Source organism: Mauremys reevesii, linkage group 1, assembly GCF_016161935.1.
Source record: "Mauremys reevesii isolate NIE-2019 linkage group 1, ASM1616193v1, whole genome shotgun sequence".
Taxonomy (NCBI): Eukaryota; Metazoa; Chordata; order Testudines; family Geoemydidae; genus Mauremys; species Mauremys reevesii.
The window spans coordinates 238,036,326-238,063,204 of NC_052623.1; the positions used below are offsets into that span (position 1 = coordinate 238,036,326).

A 26,879-nucleotide genomic window follows, 5' to 3' on the forward strand; every position below is an offset into this window, starting at 1 on the left:
CATCCTTTATATCCCCCCACCTACCCCTTCACTCCTGTGTCCCCTCAGTGAGGACTACCAGGTTCTGAATGGAGATTCCTGTCCTCATCATTCAGGAAGTTTCACTGAATGACTTTCTCTGCTCTGTGAACTTAAAGGAGGCATATCTCCACATTCCTATTCATCCAGTTCACTGAAAATTTCTTCACTCCGACCTGGATCTGGGCCACTCAACATGAAGAGGGGATACAAATATTTCATGAGGTGGATGTCCTATGTCCTTTATCTCCATCAAGACTTCTGTGTACTACAAATCCATAGCATTGTTGTAAACTGAGAAAAGAACTCCTTGGTGTACACTCCAAACCTCATTCATCTGTGTCACAGGATTTTTTATGAGCAGAAGCATGGGCTTATTACTAGAATTGGGGAGAAGAGACATCATAGAGTTGTCTGAGATTGTTTGCTGAGCCAGGATCTCTCAATCAGAAGCCCTTCCTCTCCTGGAGTTAATGGTTGCATTGGTGGGCACAATCCAATTGGCACTGCTCCATAACAGAACTCTAGGGGTGTTCCTGCTATTGGTCTGGGATGACCAGAAGGAGTTCTCCCATTATCATATTCCTCAGCCCTTTGGTGTCCAAAGATCTCTCCGCTAGTGACTCATCATGACTAACCTCCAAAGGCAAAATAATGTCATATCCTAATGTACTAAGGATTATGATAGAGGCTAGTCTCAGGGTATGGGATGCACATATGGGAAACCAATTATGCTAGGGCCTCTGGTTCACATGGAAAGCCTGATGAGGCATCAGCTTCCTGAATTCAGGACTGTGGGCTAGGGTCTTCAACACATCATATCTCGCATCTTCATGTCAGATATCCTGACAGAATGCAAGAATCAGACAGCAACTGTCTCTATAAATCACTAGGGAGGCACCAGGAGCTCCTCACTCTGTGTTAGAAATCATCTGGATCATATCCACTTAGGAAGAAACCATCATACTATTTCACATCCATTTACCTAATACATTTCTGACTCTGTATTGCTCCGGAAACAATGATCCCTTATCTTGAAATGTGAATCTTTTCTGCCTTGGCTGTGCTCTTAAAAATATGTTCACCCTCCCCAATGCCCACATCTTCTGTTTATCTCCCAGAAAATTTGGCAGGTTCCTTACTAGCCTCAGAAGGAATATCACAGAACTGTACATCCTGCCTCAGCTGATCAATCTTCTGCTAGCGGATCCCTGATCCTGACTTTCCTGTCCCTAGCAGCATGGAGATTGACAGGCTAATGCTTCAGATTTTCAACTATTCCTCTAAGATGCTTCATTTTCTGGTGCAGTCAAGGCCTACCAAAATGCCTGGGTCACTTTCTGCCAATAGTGCCTCTTCAGATATGTACCTCAACTCTGTCCTCTGTCCTACTGAATGATTTAAAACAGGGCTTGAGTTACAACTCTTACATGACAATTATTTGGCTTGGGAGCATTCAATCTCACAAGACCAAACATCTCTGCTGTACACTCTAATATTTCTTCTTTCCTTCAATCAACAAAATGTTTGATATACATCATTGAGATTAATTGCCACAAGGAACCTCAACTCAGTTCTTACCTGTGTAACCAAAATTCTCCTTGAATTCTTTGCGGTCAGTTTTCCTTTACTATCTGATACTTAGAGTATGTCTACATTGTCCTGCAATTTGGACTATGGGGGTGTGAATTGCAGCACGGACTAAAGTGCTGTGCTGTAACTGCTCCCATGTAGACAATGTGGGCATGAAATTAAAGATCCATAGTTTGCACTAATGTAATTCTGCAGCCCTTAGGTGAACGCTGCTGTTCACACCACTGTCGTCCAAACTGCAGGGCAGCACAGACAAGCCATTAGTCTCCATTATTATCACCCACTTCGGCTCATAGAGTTGGTGAAATGGGTGCTATTTCCTCTACTGACCCTTTTTCTCCAATCCTTTGCTTGATGGTTAGGTCTCCAGCCTTCTCCAGAATCATTACCAGTACCAAATGTCAATTCGCTTTTCTATATTATGTCAGATGATCCTCTTCCCCAATCCATCCTGTCAGAAGGAGATGATTCTACATTTCCTAGTTGTGTTCAGACCCCTCAAGGTCTACTTAAATAGAACTTCTCCTTTAAGAAGTGGTAAGAAGCTCTCTTCATCAGTTATAATAAAAAGGTCAAAAGGTTCCAGATTACCAGAACAGCCACTAGGGCAGAGGTAGGCAACCTATGGCATGTGTGCCGAAGGCGGCACGCAAGCTGATTCTCAGTGGCACTCACACTGCCCAGGTACTGGCCACCAGTCCAGTGGGCTCTGCATTTTAATTTAATTTTAAATGAAGCTTCTTAAACATTTTAAAAATCTTATTTACTTTACATACAACAATATTTTAGTTATGTATTATAGACTTATAGAAAGAAAATTTCTAAAAATGTTAAAATATATTAGCAGCACGCGAAACCTTAAATTAGAGTGAATAAATGAAGACTCGGCACCGCACTTCTGAAAGGTTGCCGACCCCTGCACTAGGGAATCCTCTAATGTTCATAAAACATCACCAGCATCTCCGATGTGCTTCATTAGATCTGTAGCAACTCCCAAGGCAGAGAAACAGGCCTTTCTAGGAGCAGATCTCCAAGGCTGTAGCCTTGTTGTCTCTCCACATTTTCACCAAATAATAGACGGTGGAAGTGGGATCCTCCTCTCATTTTCATACAAATAATCTTTTGCCAGTCCTGAAACTGCTGGGAAGTAAAGAGCAAAAGATGAGTATGAGGGAGGGAACAGTGCTAAATTTAACCATTGGTTTCCTGATCCTGCAGGTTCTCCTTCCCATCTAACATTTTTCATTCCGTGTGTATGTAATTCATCCAATTTCTTGTTCTTCTAATCATGTGATTACATGTTAGTACTGTTCCCTTCCTCATATTCTTCTTCTGTTTGCTACTTCCCTAATGCTACAGGATTGATACAAGGTGATTTGTATGAGAATAGTATAGTTTTGTCTTACTAGAAAATTCATATCTCTTCAGAATTTAATCTCATAAAATAACTATTTGCAAATCCTGGGGTCCCTCCTTTGAGTTTCCCCCTCCCCTTTATTTTCTTCCATCTCATCAGGGTTAATTCCAAACAGGAAAACTTTCTTTTAGAGTTCTGAGCATCTCCCTGTCTCATAAAGGGTCATGGTCAATGTTCATTTGCTTATAATTTCTATTGGACATGGCCAATATCCAGCAGTTTTTGGATTGGTAGGTGGATATGTTCTGAGAAGAACAATTCTGAGGTATTAATAATAGGTAAGATGGAACTCTCCTATTCTTAACAAAATATAAATACTGCCCACTGCAAACAAGTGGCACAGTGGCAGACATTGCCAGCATTTCCGTGCCCAAATCCACATCTGGCCCCATCTGGAGCAGCAGGCTGCTAGTGGTGTGTCCAGAGTGCAGTATATGTTTAGCAAAGGAGCCTTCCCCACTGTGTTCAGCAGAGGTGCTGGGGGAATATGGGGTGCCTGCATAATCTGGTGGCTTTCCATCAGTGATGCCCACATAGTTGGATGTAGGATGGAAGTATCTCTGTCACAGGTTCTGTCCAAGCCATGGATCACAGGTTCTGAACACCCCTGCAATCTATCAGTCAGGTAACTGGCCAGTCAGCCTCAGATCTGACAAGCCCACTGGCCTGGACATTTTAAGGTGCTCTCTAGGATTTACTATGTCTCTTCCAGCACCCTTCACAAGTGCACCACTTGTATTTGTTGTCACTAGAAGTTGTAGCCACTTTGACTTCACATTACATGTCAGTCTTAATTAGTATTCTGCCCCTTGATAAGAAGGCTTAAGACAGCCTTTTTCCTCTTTCTGTCTGTAATTTTGAGAATTAATTTTAGTACTCTTGAAAATGAGGGACAAATAGCTGAGTAAGGCACACTACAGGTAGGTACTCTGCCAGCCTCTCCCACTGTAACTCAGTTCATCACAACTATCGTTCTTTCCTGTGGAGAGACTGTCCATTGGCTGAACTTTATGAGACTATAAATAAGGATTAAGATAAAACCACCAGGCTTCTTCTCACTTGTAACCTTAACTATGATTTGATTCCAAGTATTAGCCTTCTACATCATATAAATTCCGTTTCTAGTTGTCATCTTGTAGTTCTTCTCAACAGTTACATTAGTACCACACAATTTTACTTTGATAACCCTTGGTTAACACAGATTAATTGTGGATTCTTAAAATTAGCCAATCTGAGAGGATTTGGTGCATATTGTGTCAAAAAATACTCTATTATTTTTCATATCCTCACAAAATGTGTGTGTCTCTGTCTGTCTGTCTGTACATACACGCAAAAACCTCCAACCCCTTGACATTCCACTTTAAGACCTAAAAAACCAAATTCCTAATTTCAAATGTTACCCACTCACATATTCCTTTCTCTGCCCACAAATGCAGGCCTTCCTACTGGCTTCTCTTAAGTCAGCTCTGTCTGACATAAATCTACTAAGAATCAAGGCAGAAAGGAAAGAAAAATGGCAAGAAAGGAGGAGGCAGCATTATGACAACAAATGCTCTCTGCAAACTTTAAAATGCCTTTTAGTACTCTGTATAAATTGCACATGCATTTAGTTTCCTTTCAGATGTGGCTTTAATCTTCACTCATTTGGGAATAATTTGTCTCACAAGCACACTAATGTTGGTCTGTGTTTTACACAAGCTAACGTATAGACAGTTGGATTAAGAGTGAATGCTTGTTTTTCTATGACAAGGACTGGTATGCAGGTTGTACATGTGAACCTTTGCTCTGATAGACAACTGAATTTAAGACTATCACTCTGACCAGAAATTATTGTACTCCGCCAGCTGTATTGTACAAATCTTGTACAGATTATAGTGTGAGACAGGATTGGGCTCAGGACATTATTAGCCAGATACTGGCCCATGCAACGGCAACTGATGACACAGTGCTCATTAAGGGACCTTAAAGTGCCTCTAAATGAGCATCTGAGAATTTCTTCTCCATGAAGGAATCCTTGGGCTGGCATAAAACTAGCTCTCTGTTAGCTCCTTTTGACCCTCCAGGTGTAGGATATGTGTTGGATGCAAGGCCAGAGTGCACTGCATTCTAATGATCCTGTCATAGGTGCTGAAACTAGGAGGGCCGCCGCACCCCCTGGCTTGAAGTAGTAACAATCCAAATACATGGTTTCCGCCTTCAGCACTCCCACTATAAAAATGGTTCCAGCACCAATAGATCCTATTGGGGTCATGGCCTTTGGGCCATTACAAGCTGGCTCAAGTTAGAGGCTGCTTTTTAGGCTGTTCTAACTTGCACTAAGGTCATTGTGGCCCTTGGCCAGCCTTAGGATCTAGGTGAGGAAAACTGGTTTAGATCCACTATTGCCTCTCCCTCTCCGCTACACTGATCTCTCTTCTGGTTCAAAACTCAGTTTCGTGCCCTGTATGTACGTACGTGCGCGCACACACATACACACACACACACACACACACCCCTATACAGTTTGACCACTCAAAATCGGTTTGGAGTATTTAAGGAAAAGATCTTCTTCTAAGGGACTCCCCGTCCCCTTAAGTTCTCCTCTTCCATTCCTTTTCAGAATGAGGCACAACCCTGATCAGTGTCCTTGGACAGCAACAAGCCCCACGGGAGCCTATTACATTTGGGACTTTCATACAGTCTTTAAAAAAAAAAAAGTTGTGTAACAAATTGTCTTTTGGAAAGTAAAGTTACATGGGCTGTAAATGAATTGACCTTCAGTCTTTGGCATATATTATAATTAGGGATGGCGGAACCAATTCTGATTGAAAGAACAACCTGCTCCAACCTCAGAACAGTTCATACCCTTTTAGTAAGGGTTCTTCTTACTTGTGGCAGCAGATCCTGTTGAGCTACACATTCCCGCTGCCTCACCCTCGGAGCAGATGGCTTCACTGAAGTGGTGGTCTGCCCCTTTTCCCTGCTGTGTCAGGTCTTCTCTACAGGAAATGGCTAGGGAGGCTGCCTCCCATGCTCACCAACTCAGATGTTCCTCCCAATACCTCTGTTGGACTCATGTCATAAGGATGAAACCTACTGGGTTCTACAGAAATCAAGAGCCTGAGTCTACACATAATGTATTGTTTCGCTACTGATCTCAATGGGAGAAGAATCAGATTCTCAATAAAGTTGTATAGGAACTACTCTAAAAAACTGTAGAATGTGTGTATATGTGTGTAGAATGTGTACATATATATATACATATTTCCAATTACAGTGCAAAATTTAACAGTAAAATATTGCTCTGCTAAAGAATTCTAAACATTGGTTCAATAGTTCTATAGAAATGACATTCTCTATTAAATTATGTTGGTTTTCAAGAATAATTTCTATGATAACCCACTTATTTTCTACACAAACCCTGTAGGCATTCATCCTTTTCCATAAGGGTTGATTTTTCTCTCCTTCAAGCAAAATATTAGGCTATTTCCCTAAAAAATAGACACCAGTTATAGCTGACACAGCATTTGGTGTATCTTTTGCATTATGAGAATCTCAGTCTTATGAGTTTTATATTGTTTGTTTCAGGTGATATCTTTAGACAACAAAAGCAGTTCCAGGGCTTTAGAAAGCTAATCAATCACATAGCACTCAGCGCTCCTCAAGTATCACTTTGCAAAATTGTAGTCATACCCAGAACTACTCCCATAATGTACACACTTTGCTGCAAAGATCCCTCCTTTCACTGTAAGAAACCACTTACAAAGTTGTAATAAGAGCTTTGGGAACTCATTCTTTCATCAGCATAATGGAAAATGATAATCCTCTACCATTAGAGTTTCTCTCTCTCACACACACACACACACACACACACACACACACACACACACACACACACACACACACACACACACACACACACACACACACACACAGAGTACTGCTCTTTAAAACTTCCTCACAGGCTCAGAAAGACTTTGAGGGATATACACACACTCTAGAAAATCCCTCTCTCAGTGATGCAAAATCACTAATGATATCTGTGTATTACAACAACCAACCACTACCATCAGATTTTATCTACATAGGGAGCACTTTGAGTGTATTAAGGGCTGTTTATTTGGAAGCAAATTGGGATTTATTTTTTTAAAAAGACACGTGAATGGAATGGTTGGTGTCCAGCTTGAAAGTTCTTTCCATAACACAAGTTGGAAAGGTCAGTGGGTAGAGAGGGATTTTCTTCTGATAATTCTGCTGTATTTTCAAAGCATTTAATTTACTTCATCTTCTTTTTAGCTGATGCAATGAACTAATGAAAACAAATCTGTTTCACCTCAGTCCCATTCCCAACTGGACATAGTCCTTAACTATTCCCTTCTTTGTTCCAGCTTCTTTTAGCTGCTCTTCATTGCACTATCACAATCCATTTTTAATATGTGATTATACCCTGAAAAGTGACAGCACAAATTGTCTGCATCTGTGATGACTATGTCTTGAACATAGCCCTATAGGTTGTTCTTCACAGAATATTGCAATATGGTTCCTATAAAGTCAAGGGTCCAAATTCATCCTTAATGCAATACCACTGAGATCAGTGCATTTACACCAGTGATTAACTTGTCTAGGTAGCTCACAGGTAAAGCAAGTTGTCCTGGGTTGCCTGTGGGATCTCAGTCCTGCCTCATCTCTAAAAATATGAAAAATCGCTACAAATTAGAATGTACCATGTACAATGGTGACTCAAAATGAACTCATTTCAGCTGTAAGAGGGATGAACTTGGCCCAATGTGTTAAGTCTTGTGGTCTATAGACGTTAACCTTCTAACTGTTTGGTATTTAGATGGACAATAAGTGAGTCCTAGTGGTTGGAAAGGGTCTTCTGGAGTCTATTCCTAGCTCAATCACTCATTTGCTCTATGATTTTGGACAAGTTACTCATCCTCTCTGGGCATCCAGCTCTCATTAACTTACAAGGAAAGCTGGGTTCCTAACTTCCTTAGCTCCTTTGAAAATGCCACTCCCTGTGCTTTTATGTTTTGAAAAGTAGGCTTTTAAAGGGAAGCTACTCTGTTTCATAATACTGTATATTATACTGGGGCTTGGAAGTGTAAAGGTCTTTTGATTGTAGAGCCACAAATTCCCAATGGATTGGCTCCCCTGGCTGTCAATTGACTTGGTTTCTGATGAGGATGTCCGTGATTTCTTTAGGTTCTGTGAGACCCATCCCCTGTGGTTCTGATCTTTCCTTAGCATGGGTGCTTAAACCCAGGTGTATGGCTGGGGTATAATTAGTTATTAGCAGTGCCTCTCTTTGTCAGAGCGGATGCTGACCATCCTTAACTAGGCAGAAGTTTTTCCATTCTTCAAGATATCACCTCTTCATATTGGATGGTTCTTGGCTAGTCCTCTAATCACTAATCTTCCCTTTTTGAGGAAAGTGACTAAGAAGGCAACAGCTGTTCAATTCCAAGACTATTTGGACATGATATCCTGAGTAGGCCCCAGCCTTCATTTTCATTTGAGACTGTCTTCATAAAGATCATGATCTCTTCTGGTTTTAGTTTAAACTGGCTTTTTGTTTTTTTAATATGAGCCCTGGATTGTTGCACTAGCCATTATGGAACATTGCTGGTGTATCTAGAACTGCCTACCAGTCTTTCCAATCAGACTTTGAAGATAATCAGAGGTGACAGACAATTGTGTGTCAGCAATAAGTTAGGTGACATTCAGCATTCCTCAAAGATCTGTTCTTTCCTTTCATGTTGCTCATCTTATATGAGACCTCTTTGTGAGACAATTTCTAAACACCATGTTCCATATCGTGAGATCAGTATGCAAATGATATTCAGCTTGTCCTGCTCAGTGGACTCTGCATATTCAGCCTCTGTTCTGAAGAAATGCTTGGATAATAGCATTGGGTGGGTATATCGGAGCTCTCTTGTCCTAAATCCTGGAGGAAAAAGTCTTGCTGCTGTGTAGAAGTCACTGGTGTGAGAAGGCTCACTCTGGCTTTGACTCCCTGCTCTTGAAGAGAATTAATGCACTGGTAGAGAGCTAGGGGCTGGTCATGTTAAGAAAGTGGAGATTTTCAGTTTGTGAAATTCTTCCATAAATAATAGACCCTGATGACATCACAACAGCAGAATATGCCCTCTTGGACACCAGATGCAATTACAATCATTCACTCCTTACACAGCTTCCCACAAAACTTCTCTGTATCTTGTCGTGTTCACACCACTTTACAAGTCTGCAGAGTATGAGTATATTACATCTACCCAGTATTATTTACACTGGCTGCCTATACAATGGCAGATTGACTGTAAACTCACACGCATTTTTTTTTAACCTGAACAGTAGAAGTCCAGGCTATATTCAACACCTTCTCCGTGAGGCTCTTCCTGACAGTTATCTACCCTCTGCTACAGCCCTCTAGTAGGAGGTATGAGATCACACCTTTATTGTGTGTATGGTGGAGCTCACTCCTCTTCGAAATCTGCCTCTATTCTTCTCCCCATACTTCTAATTTATTTATTTTTTCAAAATTACTTATTTTGTTTGGGATTTTTCAGACAGCTCATCAATGATCCCTTTGTTACCTTTCTACTTCATTCCTTTTTCCCCTGTTTGAACTAGATCTTTGTTAACTTATCTGTTTAAAATTAATACGATCATTTTAAAATATTGTTTAAATTGTCTTTTAGTTTATATTTATTAAACTGTACAGTATTCCAAGTGGCTTGGCTGTTGGATTGAGGTGGGGGACATATAAGCAGGAGAATGTAGTAACTGGGTTAACAGCAGAAATTTTAAATCCAAACCATCAGTTTACATTAATTTTTCATAATTTCATAAAAACATTTTGCGTTGGCTTGAGTTCACCTCTCTTTCACAGTGATGGGAAGTAAGGTTTCCATTTTATATAGGGGAAACTGAGGCATGGAAAGTTTCCATATAAGCTCTACTTCAAGTGATTTTCCCACGGTCACATAGCCAGTCAGTTGCAAAGCTGGGAAAGAAACTAGGTCTTCATTCCCATGCTCCAGTCTTTGGAAAATTAGTGCTTCCTACTGTAAATCTGAGTTTTATCTTGACAATCTTTGAATAGAAAGTTGACTAAGATGCCCTGTAGACTTAAAGTGTGCTGTTTAAACTTAAACATGTTACCTACCAACATGTTTGATGGAGCTTTTCCCCTACTCATAAGAAGGAAGTAATAGAAAATAAAATTAAACTTGGAAGCTTTGGTCTCTATAGAGTACATCTGTACCTTTTTACACAATTTAGATTTATATGGGTTCACAGTTCCTAATTTTTTTGCCGAGTTTCAGTTCAAATGGATCCAAACTGCCAAAGTAAATAGCCAAAAATTCCAAGTTTTGCCTGATTGTCAACAAAAAAAACATAAAATCAGTTCCAATTACCTTGATTCTAGAGATGATATCAGGCCACCAAAATTGGATCCAGGTTTTGAACACACAAAATTTTGAGACATTCAGATCTTGAATGGGCTCATAAAATAAGGAGCCACCTTCAACAGGCCTGGCTCTAGACCCCAGCGCGCCAAGCGCGTGCTTGGGGCGGCATGCCGCAGGGGGCGCTCTGCCTGTCGCCGGGAGGGCAGCAGGCGGCTCCGGTGGACCTCCCGCAGATGTGCCTGCGGAGGGTCCGCTGGTCCCGCGGCTCCAGTGGACCTCCCGCAGGAATGCCTGCGGATGCTCCACCGGAGCCACGGGACCAGCGGACCCTCTGCAGGTACGTCTGCGGGAGGTCCACCGGAGCCACGGGACCAGCGACCGCCAGCGCGCCCCCCACGGCGTGCTGCCATGCTTGGGGCGGCGGAATTGCTAGAGCCACCCCTGACCTTCAAGAACTGAATTTGAATACGGGGTTGGGTTACATGCAAGAGTCCAAGAGGCTGAACTTCAAGGTTTTAGTTTAGGCCTTTACTTAAAACTAAATTCTCGAAAGGTTCCCAAACCATGGTGAATGTGCTCAGAGGCTCAGGCTTTTAACAAAACCCAACGCCCAACTGAACCTCGTTTGGTGTCGGTTTTGCTTTTAAAAGTTTCACAACAACTCTATTGCCACATCCTGGAGATTCTCCTTTAGCTCAAGAGAAGGGACCTCTCTTTCAATCCTAAAAGGGTAGGCATCTCTCAGGCACTGAAAAGGCATTCATTAAATTGAAAGAATTGATCTGATACACATGGGACACCTCAAATCATATCTTGATGACTGCTAATGGACTACTGCGGAACTTTCAATATCATTCATCGGCTTTGTTCTTTTTAGGACAACATCTTGATATGCAGGACCCATGTATATTCCTTAACATAACTGGAGGTGAGGTGCTATTCCACTAACAATGTTTTAAAAGGGACTAGACATATAATATGTATAATGATTTGTATTTTTAGAGTACCTCTATCTAAGGATCCCAGTAAGCCAATATCTGAGATCCTTTCCTTAAGCAGTAAGAGATTATCCTGAGTAGGGAACACACAATTTGCCCCATAGCTCTTTATATACATAAACACCCTCATACTACCCTGTATGCCATTCTCCCTGGATTTCTAGTTCTATCTGGGTTTTACCTGGGGAATTCAATAAAGGATTTATATAGGACTGCAAGCATAGCTTTAAATTCACTGAAAAATCTTACACATTCACCCAAAGAGAAATGTCCTAACTGTTTGCATTATATTTTCTCCAGGGGCAGACTACCCAAACACTGTTTGCTTTTGGTGTTTCCTTTGCATTCTCACTAAAATGGGTGTGAGGCTCCCACCCTAACCTCCATAGTAGAACAGAAGACACATCAGCATAACATGAGCAAATCGAATTTGAAACCTTAGCAAACGTTGAGGGTAATGGCTGTGCTGTGGTTGTCATGCACAGACACTAAAGTCTGGTATGATCAGTGCCATCCAATATACAAAACTCCAGAAGGATTCAAGGTGTAAAATTCTGATCCAGATTTTGGAATCCCTAGCCTAACCCTCTCTGTCTCACACCTCCGCATCTCCACCCACCTTCTCCGCCCCCCCCCCCAACCCCCGCCGCGCACACCTTAAGAAATTTGGTGGCTTTGAATCAAGGGTTTTGGTTCTGCCTCTTATTTCGATCCCGATCTGAAGTTGGATTTCAGATCTAAAGTGTGAAGGTGTTTGGAACAGAACAGGTATGTTGCTGGTGCTGTCAGGTTTAAATGTTATATGCATTCCTACACATTTCTATTCCACATAGCATTTAATGCACCACTCCACCACCCTGCTTTTCACATTCTCCTTAACTAATTTTTTTCTCCTGCCATCTTTTTTAAGGAGTCTCATCATTACAGCTCCCATTACCCCAGTTACTATAGGTATTGTCAGTCTCTCTGTTTTTACCCTGAGTCTTCATCCTATTAAAATTTGCCATTTATTAAAGGCACAGTCACCTCTGCTTTAAGAGATGTTGAAGGGCATTGTTCTTTTTGCTTCCTTTTACTAAATCTCTGTGAATGTAAGAAAAGCTTGCATGATCCCTTTTATTTATACATCGAAATAACTCTTGTTCAGTGACTGCCCCTTACCCTATAGATCCAGTCATCCATGCCAGAGGGGAGAAAAAAGTTTGTTGTGTCTATTCATTTTCACTGGATGTCATCCAGAAAGCAGAAACATTGCTGCTTCAGTAATGCTCATCTGTTGTTGATGAACTGCAATAAAGGGCTCTCCATACACCATAGTTAATCTGTTAACATAAGATTTACAACTCACTGCAGTGCCATGCCAAACGTATGTCTTTAACACCTTTTCATGCTTTTTAACCTTAACTATTTGCCCTGACAAATCATTCTACTTTTTAAACTGCTGGGGCTCCCAAGAAATGGTCTTAGGTGAAAAAGTTTTTTAAATGACCTGATTTTTACCCCTCATCCTGAGAATTAAAGTTACTCGATATTTTGGCCCTCTGAAATATATATAAAAATACCAACATTTAAATCTATAAAAGAATTTCCCCAGCCAAACAAGAAAATGATAATTGGAAAGTACATGGCTTAAACAAGGCAAGTCCTGATCCTGCAAGTCCTTACTCTCATGAGTAATCTTTACTTGTGCAAGAAGTTCCTTTGAATTATTGACTACTTGAGAGTGAAAATTGCACTTGTGAATAAGAGATTACAGAATCAACCTCATCTGTTGGAAGTTTTCTGTTAAGATATATTGGTCTGTTCATCAAATTACAGCTAGCAATTACAGATGTTTCCACACATTGCAGTATTAATGTTGGCACATTACACACACATATTTATATATAGTAATTTTATAAATTGTGCCATGCTATTAATGCATACCTCCCTGTCTCCCAGTCCCTGGTTTCCTAATGCACATAAATGCCAGTAGCACATTCCAAAATTGATATATAGGTTTATGCCAATGAAAAAGAGTTAAATGAATTTTTTCTGATCTAAAGCAGTGATAGCCTTCCAGAGAGCCAATGAAGGATCTTCCCAGGGGAAGCAGCAGCTGGTTCCATCAGAAGAACAGCTTTGAATGCTTGTCAATTGAAATATAAAGTGCTTTATATTTTGTGTAAATTATTTTGAGCAATATAATATACTAAGGAGATTCAGCATGAGCATGTCCACTTTTCTGTTGCCAGGCCCTGTCTGCAAAATACAGTTGTAACACAACTCCAAATAGGTGGCAATAGAAGTCAGTCAATAAATCTGAGTAAGCTTTGAGAAAGCCTCTCTGGGGAAGGCCAGGACGAAGAGGACCGAGATACACAATGACAACCTTATTCTTTTAAGTTTCATCTGAACTGGAGAAACTGAAAAATAAATTGTGTAAAAGACTGTGAAATATTTCCCTTGCGGTCTCAAAGTAATTGCAGACAGAGTAGCCAGCTACATATGGTTGTTGGTTGGTTACTTCTGTCTGCCATAAATACCTATCAAATAAATATACCATTCGACCAACAAATAAAATTAGCATCCTTACATCCATTCTATTCTGTGAATCAAAGGAAAGACAATAATTTCTCTTGCCTTTTATCTATTTCAATAATACTTGTGGTTTGTGTGTATACACACACACACACATAGGTACCACTCCACAAAAAAAATCCTTCAGCTTCATAACCAAAAAATAAAACTAAAAAATGCCAGCTGCCATTATATATAAAATAGCTGCGGGCATTTTTGTGTGTGTATGATGAAGTTGAAGATTTTTGTTATGGAGCAGTACCTAATAGCCATTGCCGGCTATTGTAAAAGCTAAAAAGTATTGTAGCTTTCTTTTGCCTGTGTTTGCCTAGCCACCATTCTACATACTACAAGCACTGGGAAATTTCAATGACACAGCTTGGAATGGGTTCAGTGACCTCAATTATGCCCTCCCACCCACTCCAAACTCCTTTCAATTTGCAAAAAGCTTTAAGTGGACAAAACCCAGATGCCTTTTGCTTGTAGTTCAGTAAGAACAGATTGGGCATGTAGATTCTTGTCAAAGTGATGTATGTAGTTCATTTTCCATTAACTCTTTCTTAACTAAGGATTTTAAATTCTCAATTCCAAGTCCAGCACTATGCCTTGCTTTCTATTGCTTTTTAAAGTTCATTAGACCATGAGACCTCTTTTTAATGAACCTTGAAAAGCCATGGCTAGAGACCAGCTGATATGAAACAGACTCAGTCCCTGGTTCTTTTTTAAAAGGCAATTGCATTCTTTTGTTTCTGAAGCTGACCTTTTCATATTTAAATAATTCATCCTATTGTCTAAGATAGTTCAAAAAGACTCATCGAATATAATCAATATAGACTTAATTTTTTGGATAGAAATAATTGCTTGTGAAAATGCTATCCAATTCAGCAAGTACATGGGCCATGGATGATCTTAAGAGCTTTGCCTGAGTTAGCTTGTTTCAACTTAGATTGCTTTTATAACTTCTTAATATTGCCCAGAACAGTGGATGGCCCCCAGAATGTTTTGTTACACTCTCTCTCGCTCTCTCTTTCATTCCGCAGAAACATGTGCTGTCAATAATGGAGGCTGTGATCGTACTTGCAAGGATACGGCGACAGGGGTACGTTGCAGTTGCCCAGTTGGATTTACCCTGCAGCCTGATGGGAAAACATGCAAAGGTCAGCTTCTGTTTGCTTTGCAATGCATCATTTGCCTTCAGCGGTATCAGTACTGGATGTAAATATTCAGATATATAATCAATGCACAGAATTAAGGCTATTAATGGTGTAGTAATTGCATTTGAATTTATTAGTTTTTGCCTTCCTCTGGAGTAATTTTGCATTGTGCATTCTAATGATTTTTATGTTTGTCTGAGAGGTTGTTTTTTTTTAAGAAAATAGACACCGAGGCCAAGATTTTCAAAGCTGACTGGTGATTTTGGGGAGGCAACTTGAGAAACCCTAAAAAAGCCTGATTTTCAGAGGGTGGGTACTTCCTGAAAATCAGGCCCCTTTAATGTGTCCACCAATTGAGGCTCCCACAATTGCTAATTACTTGAAAACCTTGGTCAGACTATTTACTCACGCAAACAATCAATACATTATCCCTTCCGAAGGAGAAATAAGGGAGAGGGATTTAGAATCAATAACGAAGGCCAAGCGATAGCTTCAGAGTATTGCACCACAGTAAGAAGCAAATTAACAGACTGTCTCACTGCTCACTTCCTGCCAAAAACAATTAGCCAATTACAAGACAAAATTACATTATATCAATATATTTATACAGGGCCAAATACTGTAGGTCTTACTCAGCTTTCACTGCTCCAGTGGGAGTTTAATTTCAAAGAATCATAGCAAAGTCTTCAGCTTTGGTCCCTAATGAGTGTAATTAAAATATGGGGGGGAGTGGGAGTAACATCTGATATTTCTATCAACATTTGTTTTTAGTTAAGGAGACAGGGATTTACAGCTTTAATCCCTGATACTGCAAACACAAATGTGCTTAATCCCACTCAATGGGACTACTCACATGAGTAGAGCTGCATACGTTTTTGCAAGATCAGGGCCTACCTAAACCATTTTTCCACTTCAATACGTATTTCTTTTGAATTCAACCGCCGGACACTTGGTGATGGATATATAGTAGGACACTGCCTATAACGGTGTCACAAAGAGTATTTTGTTGTCACTCAGTGATTTAGCATAAATTGACCTACCTCACCAAGTAGCTGTTTAGATTATTTTTTTCATAGAAGCAACTAGGAATGTCAGAAAATCTCCAATCCAGACCTTGATGTTACTTAAAATAGTGAAACCCACAAAAATAAACATAAAACGTGTGGTTTCCCCTTGCTCCAACTTGAAAACTCCCACTGCTTGGGCATGATCCTGTTAGTATTTACTGAAATAACAGTCCATTTGCATGTTTATTGGAAAATAAAACATTTAGACTGCCATTGCACACAATGTTAATAGTTAAGGGTGAGCACACATCAAAAATCAGTCATTTCAGTTCAAACCACATAAAAATAAATGTTCATTTTTGCAGGCAGCGTAGCTCAAGCCATAGAGGTTCAGTAACAGTGATTCCACGGAGTTCTGAAAAAGGAGACATTTTAATACTGTAACATACACCTACACTTGATCATAATGTTTATTACTTGAAACTACATCATGTAAAATAAAATGAATTCTAAATTTAGCTGGCTTCCAATTTGAGGTTGTCCCACTGGACTAAAATGAAATAATATTTATATAATAACCAACTCTATAATTTGCATGATAAACAAAATGAAATATCCAATTGATTCTCAAGCCTAAGGTAAGAGATCTGAACTGTTTCACAGTATTTTTATGGGGAGAACATGTAAGAAAGACAATTTAAGGTGTTGTAGATTTTTTATTTTATTTTTTAAATAGTTACTGGGAATTCACTTTTATGGTTAAAGAGATCCTTCAAGTCATTTTTTAACCATTCTGGGAGCTTTAGAAAAATGCTTTTCATTTTAAAACAGTAAAGTAAATGTTTTACCTTTGATTTAACCAGGTTGAATGTTTGTCTAATGTAGTATACTGCAGACATTTAGGGCTTGATCCTGTATCAGTGAAGTTAATGGGAGCTTTGTCATTAACTTAAGTGGACACAGGATCAGCTTCTTTAAAATGAGCCAATTGGGTTGCTTTTGTAGTTAACCACAGGCAACCCTATACACAAGTAAATCAGAACTGCATTTTAGGATTTATAGCTTCAGCATGTGAAAGAGAACATTTCCTCTGTCCCAGCTGCCTCCTTCAGAGGTAATGACACTGCTGCCTTCTAGGATCCTCTTGCTAGTAGAGAGAACCTTAAAAAGGTGAACTAAAATGTTCAGTTGTTGAGTTTCTGCAGCAGTGGGATATTTTGATTTGAATTTTTTTCCCCTGGCATTTTCAGGGGTTGAGTATTCTTTCTCTTGGGGTTTATAGTGACTAAGTCACAAGAATGATGCATCCCTCAAAGAAAGAAAGTCTTTCAAAGACATACACACAAGTTTTCTCCTTTCCTCTTTTTGTTTGACTCTTCTTGAGTTCAGTGCTCTTTCCAAAGAGGATTGATTGGGCCAACTATTTCTTAAATGCAGTTCAATATGCCATGAATATGCAGTAAGTACATATGTATGGTAAGACCCTTTTAAAGCATCTGCAGGGACCACACAACTATCACATCCTGTCCCTAGTGAGACAGTGTCTCCAGGTACAACAAACATCATAGCATCCACAAATGAGGTTTTTTATAGAAACGTTGTTTTGAGAGGGTATTTCCAAATATTGAAGGAAAAAATACAACAGTATCTGTTGAGAGAGCAAAGTAGGGGTGTAAGTAGCAAACTAGCCATCTTGAAATGTTTCCCAGTGCTCCATTGCTTCAACTAGGGATAAGCAAGCAACTACAGGGTCTCCTTCCAACCTTCTCCTATTCCTAGCATTAGCTGTGATTAGACCTGGCTGGGAATTCATCAACAAAACTTTTTTTGTCGGAATATGCCAATTCCTCAAAACCAAAACTTCGCAGAAACGTACCAGTTTCAGCAGTCCAGAATGGAATTTCTGGTTCAAATGAAAGCAAGGGGCCCACCCCAGAATAGCCAACAGATCACTAAATGGGGCACTCATCTACGTCTCCCACATCCTTACCACCCAGCTGTAGAATCAGTCTCCTTCTCTCTGGCCCAATGAATGTTTACCTATTTATACAACATGGAACAGCTCCAACAGGAGGGAAAGGAGAGAGCCTGACTTAGAGCCTAGTAGCTTGGAGCTCTGCCTGATTCAGAGCAGAACTTGGGTTCTCCCACGTCCCATGTGAGTGGCCTAACTGCTAGGCCATTGGCTAGTCTAGTCTATAGCTGGTTCTCTCATGGGTTTATTTTTGTTTTGTTGTGAGGCTTTTTGAAAGGTATCATTTTTGTACCAATGAAGAACAAAAACAAATTTTGATACTCCAATTTTTTTCGTGAAACAAAATTCATGTTTTCCAGCCAGCGCAAAATGTAAATTAGTCTTTAAGGTTCTGAAATGTTTGGAAAATGTATGAGAGAGAGTGTGTGCATCTGGGTTTGGAGCATGAGGGGGGCCGAAGTCCCAGGAGGAAGCATTTTCATGTGCTATTTCCAGCCATAAGCAGAAGAGGCAGTGCCAGAAATCGCACAAGCCTGCATGTTCTCATAAGATTTCCAGCCTGCTTTTGCATCTCTATCTTGTGGTATTTATACAGTCTGATAGAATATAGTTGTTGAGATTAAAGAAGTTTGGATAAGTTTGAGTGGGCTTCAGAGAAGCATCTGAACTTTTGGGTAATCACCCAAACTGTGGACCCTTTGAGGTTCACTCATCACTAGTTAGGAAGTAGCCGAATTTGGTTCATCGCTAGTCAGTCCTTCAACAGATTTCTTGTTAAAGCACAAGTTATTTGAAACTTTAGAATACTGGTAACTTATTTAAAGCCAATGCAATTCTTCTTATTTATTATTGTTAATTGCTGAGGTCAGACTGGGTAATTTAATGGTCCCTTCCCACCTTAAAAATGATGAATTCTATAAATGTTTTGTATTGCCTAGAAGCCCCAATCAAAGATCAAGACCTCATTGTGCAGGCACTGTATGTTCACATAATGAAAAAACCATGTCCTTGTCCCAAAATGTTGTCTCGTTGTTGTTTTTTTTTAAATATTATATATGTAAATTAAATGTTTAATATAAAAAAGACACAAGTATGCATATAAAAAAAAAGATAAGTATTTTTAGGGAGCATGTGTTTGTGTGTGTGCGCATGCATAATATTCACAAAAGTCAGCAAACAAACCACTTTAAACTTCACTAATTGGTCTGTACTCTATTCACAAATGCAAAATATCGTCTCATATTTCACAACTGTATCATAAAAACAGAAATGGTCCCAAATTGCAGAATTCAGATCTGGATTGGGGATTGAATTCTGAGCCCTGTTCCTGCCCCTTCACAAAAGGTTAAGAAGTGGATTCAAATGCAGCTCTAAATAGAAGTAAGATACAAGTAATGAGATGAACTGATTTTTCCGAGGTACTGCACATCCGCAGCTCCCACTGGCATCAGCTGGAATTGTGAGTCCTGTGTACCTCTGAAAATCACATCCTTTCTGTTCTGTTCTCTTGTCAGTGCAGTGTGCAATCTGATTTTTATCGCATTTCTAAAACAAAATTGGGGAGAAACAAGCTAGGTTTTCTGCTATAGTGAACCTTTTAGATTACAAACAAGAATGTATTATGAGCAGGTTTCCCAGTCTAATAGCTCATTCCTTTTTAACATGTATTTCATGACTTAATAGGGATGTGGGTGGATTCCTGCATCACTACTCCGCCTTCTCTTATGTGGGTTTTTTTTTGTTTTGGATTTATGAACATGGTTTTTTTAGTGTTAAAGAATTAGATAATGCTTTGTTGTTATTTTTAAGATGGTAAACTGCAGATTGATAGATTTTTATTCCACAATACGATCAGAGAAGAGCAAAAAAAATTATCTGGAGCTGGAAGGACTGATTTATTTTAAAAAAAAGATTACAAGGCCTAAATGGGTATAGCTTGGCTAAGCAACAGCTCAGAAGGGGTTGTGGGCCTTCAGAATCATGTGGCTGGATGTGGAAGCTAAGAAAAGTGACAAATTATTTCAGGTGATTCAGTAGAATTAATCCAAAAGTAAAGACTGAAATAAAGAAATATTAGGAATAACTTCTAAGTGGGAATACATAATAATGTGGAATACTCTCCAGAGAAGTGGTGAAAGCCCTGGTACATGGGATATACACAGTTAGACTGGATGCAACATTACACAATGTACTGTAAGAAAAGATCTGCATTGGCGCCTGGGGGATTGACTGGATAGTATGAAAAATCTTTTCCATCCATGACTTCTATTATTATGCAATCTTATGCCCTTACAAATATTTGTTGTGCAGTCCCATTGTGGAATAATGCTGATGTCTGTGGTGCATAGAGAGTGAGTCCAGGGCCATGCTGAGAGTAGTCGGGACCCAGATTCACCAAAATTTTACTCTCCCTCTGCTCTGAAAAATATCAGCTCCCACCCTAAGTGTCTTCTCATCTGGGCCTCTCTTACAGAAACCTCTTCTCAAGGTTCCTTTTGCTGTTCACCTCTGAGTACCACTTTTAGTAAGACAGAAACCTCATGTATCCTCCTCAGCTTACTGCAGTATCCCCACTAGTGCCATTTCACCACGTTAGCAGCTTCTCCTGGGCTTTGGTGATGCACAGACCCCCTTTTACTTTGATCGGGTCTCCCAGGGCCCAGCCTGGTGCTGGTTCTGCCGTGCTTGCTGGCCTCTCATTGGCCATTATGCTGTGAACATCCCAGACCACGTCCCATAATGCGTAGTGTGGTAACTCACCAAATTCAAAAGCAAAGGCTGCAGAAAGGATGGTGTGGGAATCAAGTGATGCAGTGGCCTACTCTTCTTGTACCCTAGTACCTGCCACCTCTTTTCACCTTGGCTGTTGGCCCCCAATATGGTAGGTACTGACAGCCACTTGGTCCATGGCTCTACAATGTGTTGGCTTCTGAGAGCCTTTTCCCCACTGGATGCCCATTCCACAGATCTGCCCCAAGTGACATATATAAAGAGATTAATCAGTTTAGCATTTCAATCACATTAGGTATAACATGCATTGCTGACAAAACATGAGACACATTTAATAGAAGCTGTTGGGGAGCAGGGAGAAGAAAGTCAAAATAGATTGATTTGTAAAGACCCACCCTCTCAGTGTGGAAAATATAGGGCTCAATTGTCTTTGGGCAGGTATAGAGTAGATGGAGAAAGAAAAGGTGGGACGGAGGCTTTCTAACTAACTCATACACTGAAGAAGGGCCAGGAGCAACTGCTGTCACTGCATTTGGTGGATTACAGAGACTTCCCCCTTGTGTGTCCCTGGAAAAATAAATTGGAACAAGAGAAAGGGCCACAGGCCCACTCTGCACTGGTTGAATACTATGAGCGATGAAGCAGTCTGTACAGTCCTATAGAATGGGCAACTGGGTGTGCTCCAGCTGTGCACCAGGAAATTAACAAAGGAATTGTGCACCCTGAAGTTCCCACTGGGTTAGTGCAAATCCTCACTGCCCCCTATACAGACCAATGCCTTAAATACACAGTATGACCCAGAGACTGCTGCACTGAGAGCTGTTGGACTAAAATGGCAGGGAAAAAAGCTTTTTAAACTAGCTTAATAGAAATTGATTGTAAGGCTTTTGGAGCAGAGGCCATGTCTCATCTATGTTTTGTAAAGTGCCAAGTAACTGTATGACTTTCTATAGCTCCTTTGTAATAGTAATGACATTTATTATAGCATGTAAATGATTTCCTGCTACCTTGAATTTGACCGTAGACAGACTAATCATCAGAGGACAGATTCTCGGGTAGTAAAAATTGTCATTGACTTCAATGGAGCTATGACAAGTTTACACCTGCTGATGATCTGCCACCAGGTATTTGCTGAATGACTAAATGCCACACTATTAATTCCTATTCACAAATAGATCTTTGCAGGGTGCAGGTGATTTCATGGATGCTTATTTAAAAGACATAAAATACCTCCACAAGTCTCACACTAAAGATGGGACATTTTATTTATTATGTTGTGCTCAGAAAGCACTCTTCTTAACCTTCTGGCATATTATTTAACTAGAGGGGTGTTATGCAGGGGTTATGTGACTGGATGCTGTTTATGCAAACATTTCTTGATCCTGCTGTCTCATTGTCATGGTTACCCAGCAATGTAATGTGCTCTCTACTTCCTTGAAACAGGCGCCCATCTTTTTGCATTCAGATGCCGCAGAGAAATGTGGCACTAATGTGTTTAAATACTTGAATGTGCTGCAGTGGGAGCATCAGCAGGAGATGTGTTTGTAAACTGTTCTCTTTGCCCTCTAACTCTACTTTGTAACCTGCCGACGCTGTGACAAAACTAAAAGTAAACTAGGGGAATATACAAACCGATTAAAAGATTTCAATCCAGGGTGTAAGGTCATGATCCAAAGCCTATTGAAGTAAATGGGGGTCTTTGCATTGACTTAGCTAGGCTATGGATAAGGCCCAAAGAGGGGGTTAGGATTTCATTGAAGCCTCTTGCCGTAGTATAATCATTTTGGTTGCAAATATGTGAAAATGAATTAAATTTTTAGGGTTGAATTGTTTCTTTTGTTACAGAATAAACAACAGGTACTTCTGAGATTAAATTAAGCAAAAACTGTCATGTCTTGCTTAAAGTTGAACTGAAATCCTTTCTGAAAATAAATAAATCTAAAATAACACTGGTCTACAATTTCTGAGAAGTCGTCTGCTTCAGAGATAAAACGTGCTATTTATTATGTATTTTGATGTGCTGAATTCAAATATGACAATTAAAACAACTGATTGGCTACTGTTTCTAAGACATTTAAGTTTTTACATTTTATTTCTATGTATATTGTGTAGATAGTAGAGTTTTAATCATAAATTGTAAACCTAGGTCTTTTCATGTGTTTATGGTTGCTTTACACGATAATATTTCACCTGTCCTGTTTATGTAACACTTTAAAAATCAGCAAAAGGGTTATATAACTAAAATTTATTATGAAACAAAAGGCAAAAAATTATTATGTACATAGTTTAGTCCTATTCAGTGTCTACTTGGCGCTTCTTGGCTTGTCTCTTGTATTCATTAAATGGAGCATCTCTTGTCACTGTCCAGCAATAGTCTGCAAGCATTGATGGGCTCCATTTGCCCTGATAGCATTTCTCCATTGTTGCAATGTCCTGGTGAAATTGCTCGCCGTGCTCGTCGCTCACTGCTCCGCAGTTCGGTGGAAAAAAATCTAGATGAGAGTGCAAAAAATGTATCTTTAGTGACATGTTGCAACCAAGGCTTTTGTATGCTTTGAGGAGGTTTTCCACCAACAACCTGTAGTTGTCTGCCTTGTTGTTTCCGAGAAAATTTATTGCCACTAACTGGAAGGCTTTCCATGCCGTCTTTTCCTTGCCACGCAGTGGATGGTCAAATGCATTATCTCGAAGAAGTTCACGAATCTGAGGACCAACAAAGACACCTTCCTTTATCTTAGCTTCACTTAACCTTGGAAATTTTCCACGGAGGTACTTGAAAGCTGCTTGTGTTTTGTCAATGGCCTTTACAAAGTGCTTCATCAGACCCAGCTTGATGTGTAAGGGTGGTAACAAAATCTTCCTTGATTCAACAAGTGGTGGATACTGAACACTTTTCCTCCCAGGCTCCAATGACTGTCGGAGTGGCCAATCTTTCTTGATGTAGTGGGAATCTCTTGCACGACTATCTCATTCGCAGAGAAAACAGCAGTACTTTGTGTATCCAATCTGCAGACCAAGCAAGAGAGCAACAACCTTCAAATCGCCACAAAGCTGCCACTGATGTTGGTCATAGTTTATGCACCTCAAAAGTTGTTTCATGTTGTCATAGGTTTCCTTCATATGGACTGCATGACCAACTGGAATTGATGGCAAAACATTGCCATTATGCAGTAAAACAGCGTTAAGACTCGTCTTCGATGAATCAATGAACAGTCTCCACTCATCTGGATCGTGAACGATGTTGAGGGCTGCCATCACACCATCGATGTTGTTGCAGGCTACAAGATCCCCTTCCATGAAGAAGAATGGCACAAGATCCTTTTGACGGTCACGGAACATGGAAACCCTAACATCACCTGCCAGGAGATTCCACTGCTGTAGTCTGGAGCCCAACAGCTCTGCCTTACTCTTGGGTAGTTCCAAATCCCTGACAAGGTCATTCAGTTCACCTTGTGTTATGAGGTGTGGTTCAGAGGAGGAGGATGGGAGAAAATGTGGGTCCTGTGACATTGATGGTTCAGGACCAGAAGTTTCATCCTCTTCCTCTTCCTCGTCTGACTCAAGTGAGAATGATTCCAGTGCATCAGGAACCGGCAGTCCTTCTCCGTGGGGTACTGGGCGTATAGCTGATGGAATGTTTGGATAATGCACGGTCCACTTTTTCTTCTTTGACACACCTTGCCCAACTGGAGGCACCATGCAGAAGTAACAATTGCTGGTATGATCTGTTGGCTCTCTCCAAATCATTGGCACTGCAAAAGGCATAGTTTTCCTTTTCCTGTTCAACCACTGGCGAAGATTTTCTGCACAAGTATTGCAGCATATGTGTGATGCAAAAGTCACTTCACCACAAACATAGCAGAAGTTATCTGCACTGTTCACACAAGTACGAGGCATCTCTGCTCACTTTGGCTAAACAGAAATGTGTCCCTTTGCAAAATCAAACACTGACAAATAAGAGAGCACGACACTGTATGATTTATAGAGCTGATATAGGGCAATTTGTTCAGCAGAGTGATGTAAGCTTCGTTATGATTGCATCATCCATGACTTCTAGGAATAACATGATGCAATTCATATCATGTATGATGCAATACCAGCTTCAGATTGCATCATTCATCGTTTTGCCTAAAAAGCAAGTACTGTCCAAAGATGTATTTTAGTCATTTCTGGTTTAAATTGAGATCCCTTTCCTTTATAACTCACTTATCCTCCGCTATTCCCAAGTCAAGGGTCGTATATACTGACCCAATAGCATATCTTGAAAACTAGAGCCAATCAACAATTTTAAGCATCATTTTCGTTCTCAGTGACCCAGAATTAGTAAAGTTAGACTACATTTATTTCAGAAGCATTTTGGCTGTAGAGCAGTGTAATTGACACCAAGTTGGTACCAGGGTATGGTCCAAATCTTGAAGGCCGTCCTCTGTTTCATTCAGACCTTACTAGAACTAAGTGAATAATTCACAGTGAATATTTTCTCTGGCCAGTTTGGCTTCTTAGTCTGGCCACAGAACATCTGTGAGCAGCTGTTTATTAATTAGTCAAAATTATTAAATATATTTTCTCTATATTGGATCAAACTGGCTAAAGATATTAGAATTACATCTTACGAATCCGGATCAAATCATTTGAAACTCTGAGTCAGTCTCTCCTTTCTTCGAAAGGCCCAGCAGAAATAGTTGTAAGTGCTGTTTCCCAGTGATCTCGATTAGTGTGTAATTGTTAATTTGGCACTTCAGATATTTGCTTGCTTGAGTGCTGATATTGGTTGTATAAATTGTATTGATTTGGATGCGATTGGTTAGATAAATTGTTTCTATTCCCTGATTAGATGAACATCCAAGTTCATCAAACAGAAGTACCTGCCCAGGCTGAATTAAGGTTCTTGTTCCCCGACTACCCTAGCATCCAACTTTTAAATTAGCTTTCCAAGACCCTCAATGCCAGTATAATTTCACAGGAAGTAAAATACACCCCCCATCCACAGATCCTGATTAAAATTTTGCACCATTAAAGTGTGCATCATGGTGTATTGAATGGGACCTAAGTGTTACTTAGGGCCAGATTTTTAAAGGTATTCAGGCAGCTAAATGCCTTTGAAACACACTTACAAAGTCACCAGACCAGTGCATTTTAAAACATGAGTTGAAATGATCTCCTCGTTGGGGACTCCACCCTAAAATCCTTACTCAGGCACAACTTCTGCTAACAGGGTTTGGCTCTTTCTTACTTGGTAAGACTTGGGTTCGGAGAGTTATTTCTGTGAATCTCCTATAACAGTTAATGATATCAGTAACACCCAAAGTCGTGCAAGGAATGCTGCTCCCTGCTCTGTGTTATGTGGTGTTAGTATTGTAGGGGGGGACACAGAATTCTGGATTCAGGTCTTGGCAGGTACAAAAAGAGTCTTTTTTTCCATTGACCTTTGAATAGAAGTAGCAGGTTGGATCAGACTGTCAGACACTTACTGAGATGTCAATTTAGGCAAAGAATGTAGCTTTCTCTGTCCTACAAACTCACTGTATATAGTGAACAAAAAGGATTTCTGCCATCAGCACTCTCAAGGTGCACTCTCCAAAGGGAAATCATATAAAAGTAAATGGCTTGAAAGAGTAAACACAAATGAAATAAAGAAACAGCTGGTGATCACCTCTTCCACTTTAGTTGCAGTAGCATGGTGCTATTAAATGTCAATCACAGACTTACAAGCAGTGGTGGGTCCAAGATATTTAAAAAGGGACCCCGGGAACAGTGAAAGGGCATAGCTGAAAGAGGTGAAGCCCTAATGGCTTTGCTAGTAATGCAATTTGAAGGAAAGGTCTTCTAGAATATTCTGACCTCAGATTAATTGAAACGCATAATGAATAGCTGCCTGAACATTAGGACTAAGCACAGAGATGATGTGTTTAGCAGCAAATGCCAGGTAAAGCTGTCACAACTGCAAATTTGTGACTTTCTGCCTTTCTCCATTTCTTTTGGCTTCCCTTGATAATAATATATCCTGAGACGATCAGTTACCTGCTTGACATTT

At 40.1% G+C, this 26,879-nt stretch overlaps 1 protein-coding gene across 15 annotated transcripts in view; it reads left to right on the forward strand.

The window, feature by feature from the left end:
- SCUBE1 (signal peptide, CUB domain and EGF like domain containing 1) overlaps positions 1 to 26,879 on the forward strand; it is a 308,473-nt gene that overhangs the window by 178,777 nt on the left and 102,817 nt on the right. For all 15 annotated transcript variants that reach the window (XM_039547805.1, XM_039547812.1, XM_039547728.1 and 12 more), the window contains one exon: positions 15,020 to 15,136. In XM_039547805.1, coding sequence (XP_039403739.1) covers positions 15,020 to 15,136 — 117 coding nt within the window. The remainder of the gene's footprint in view (positions 1 to 15,019; positions 15,137 to 26,879) is intronic.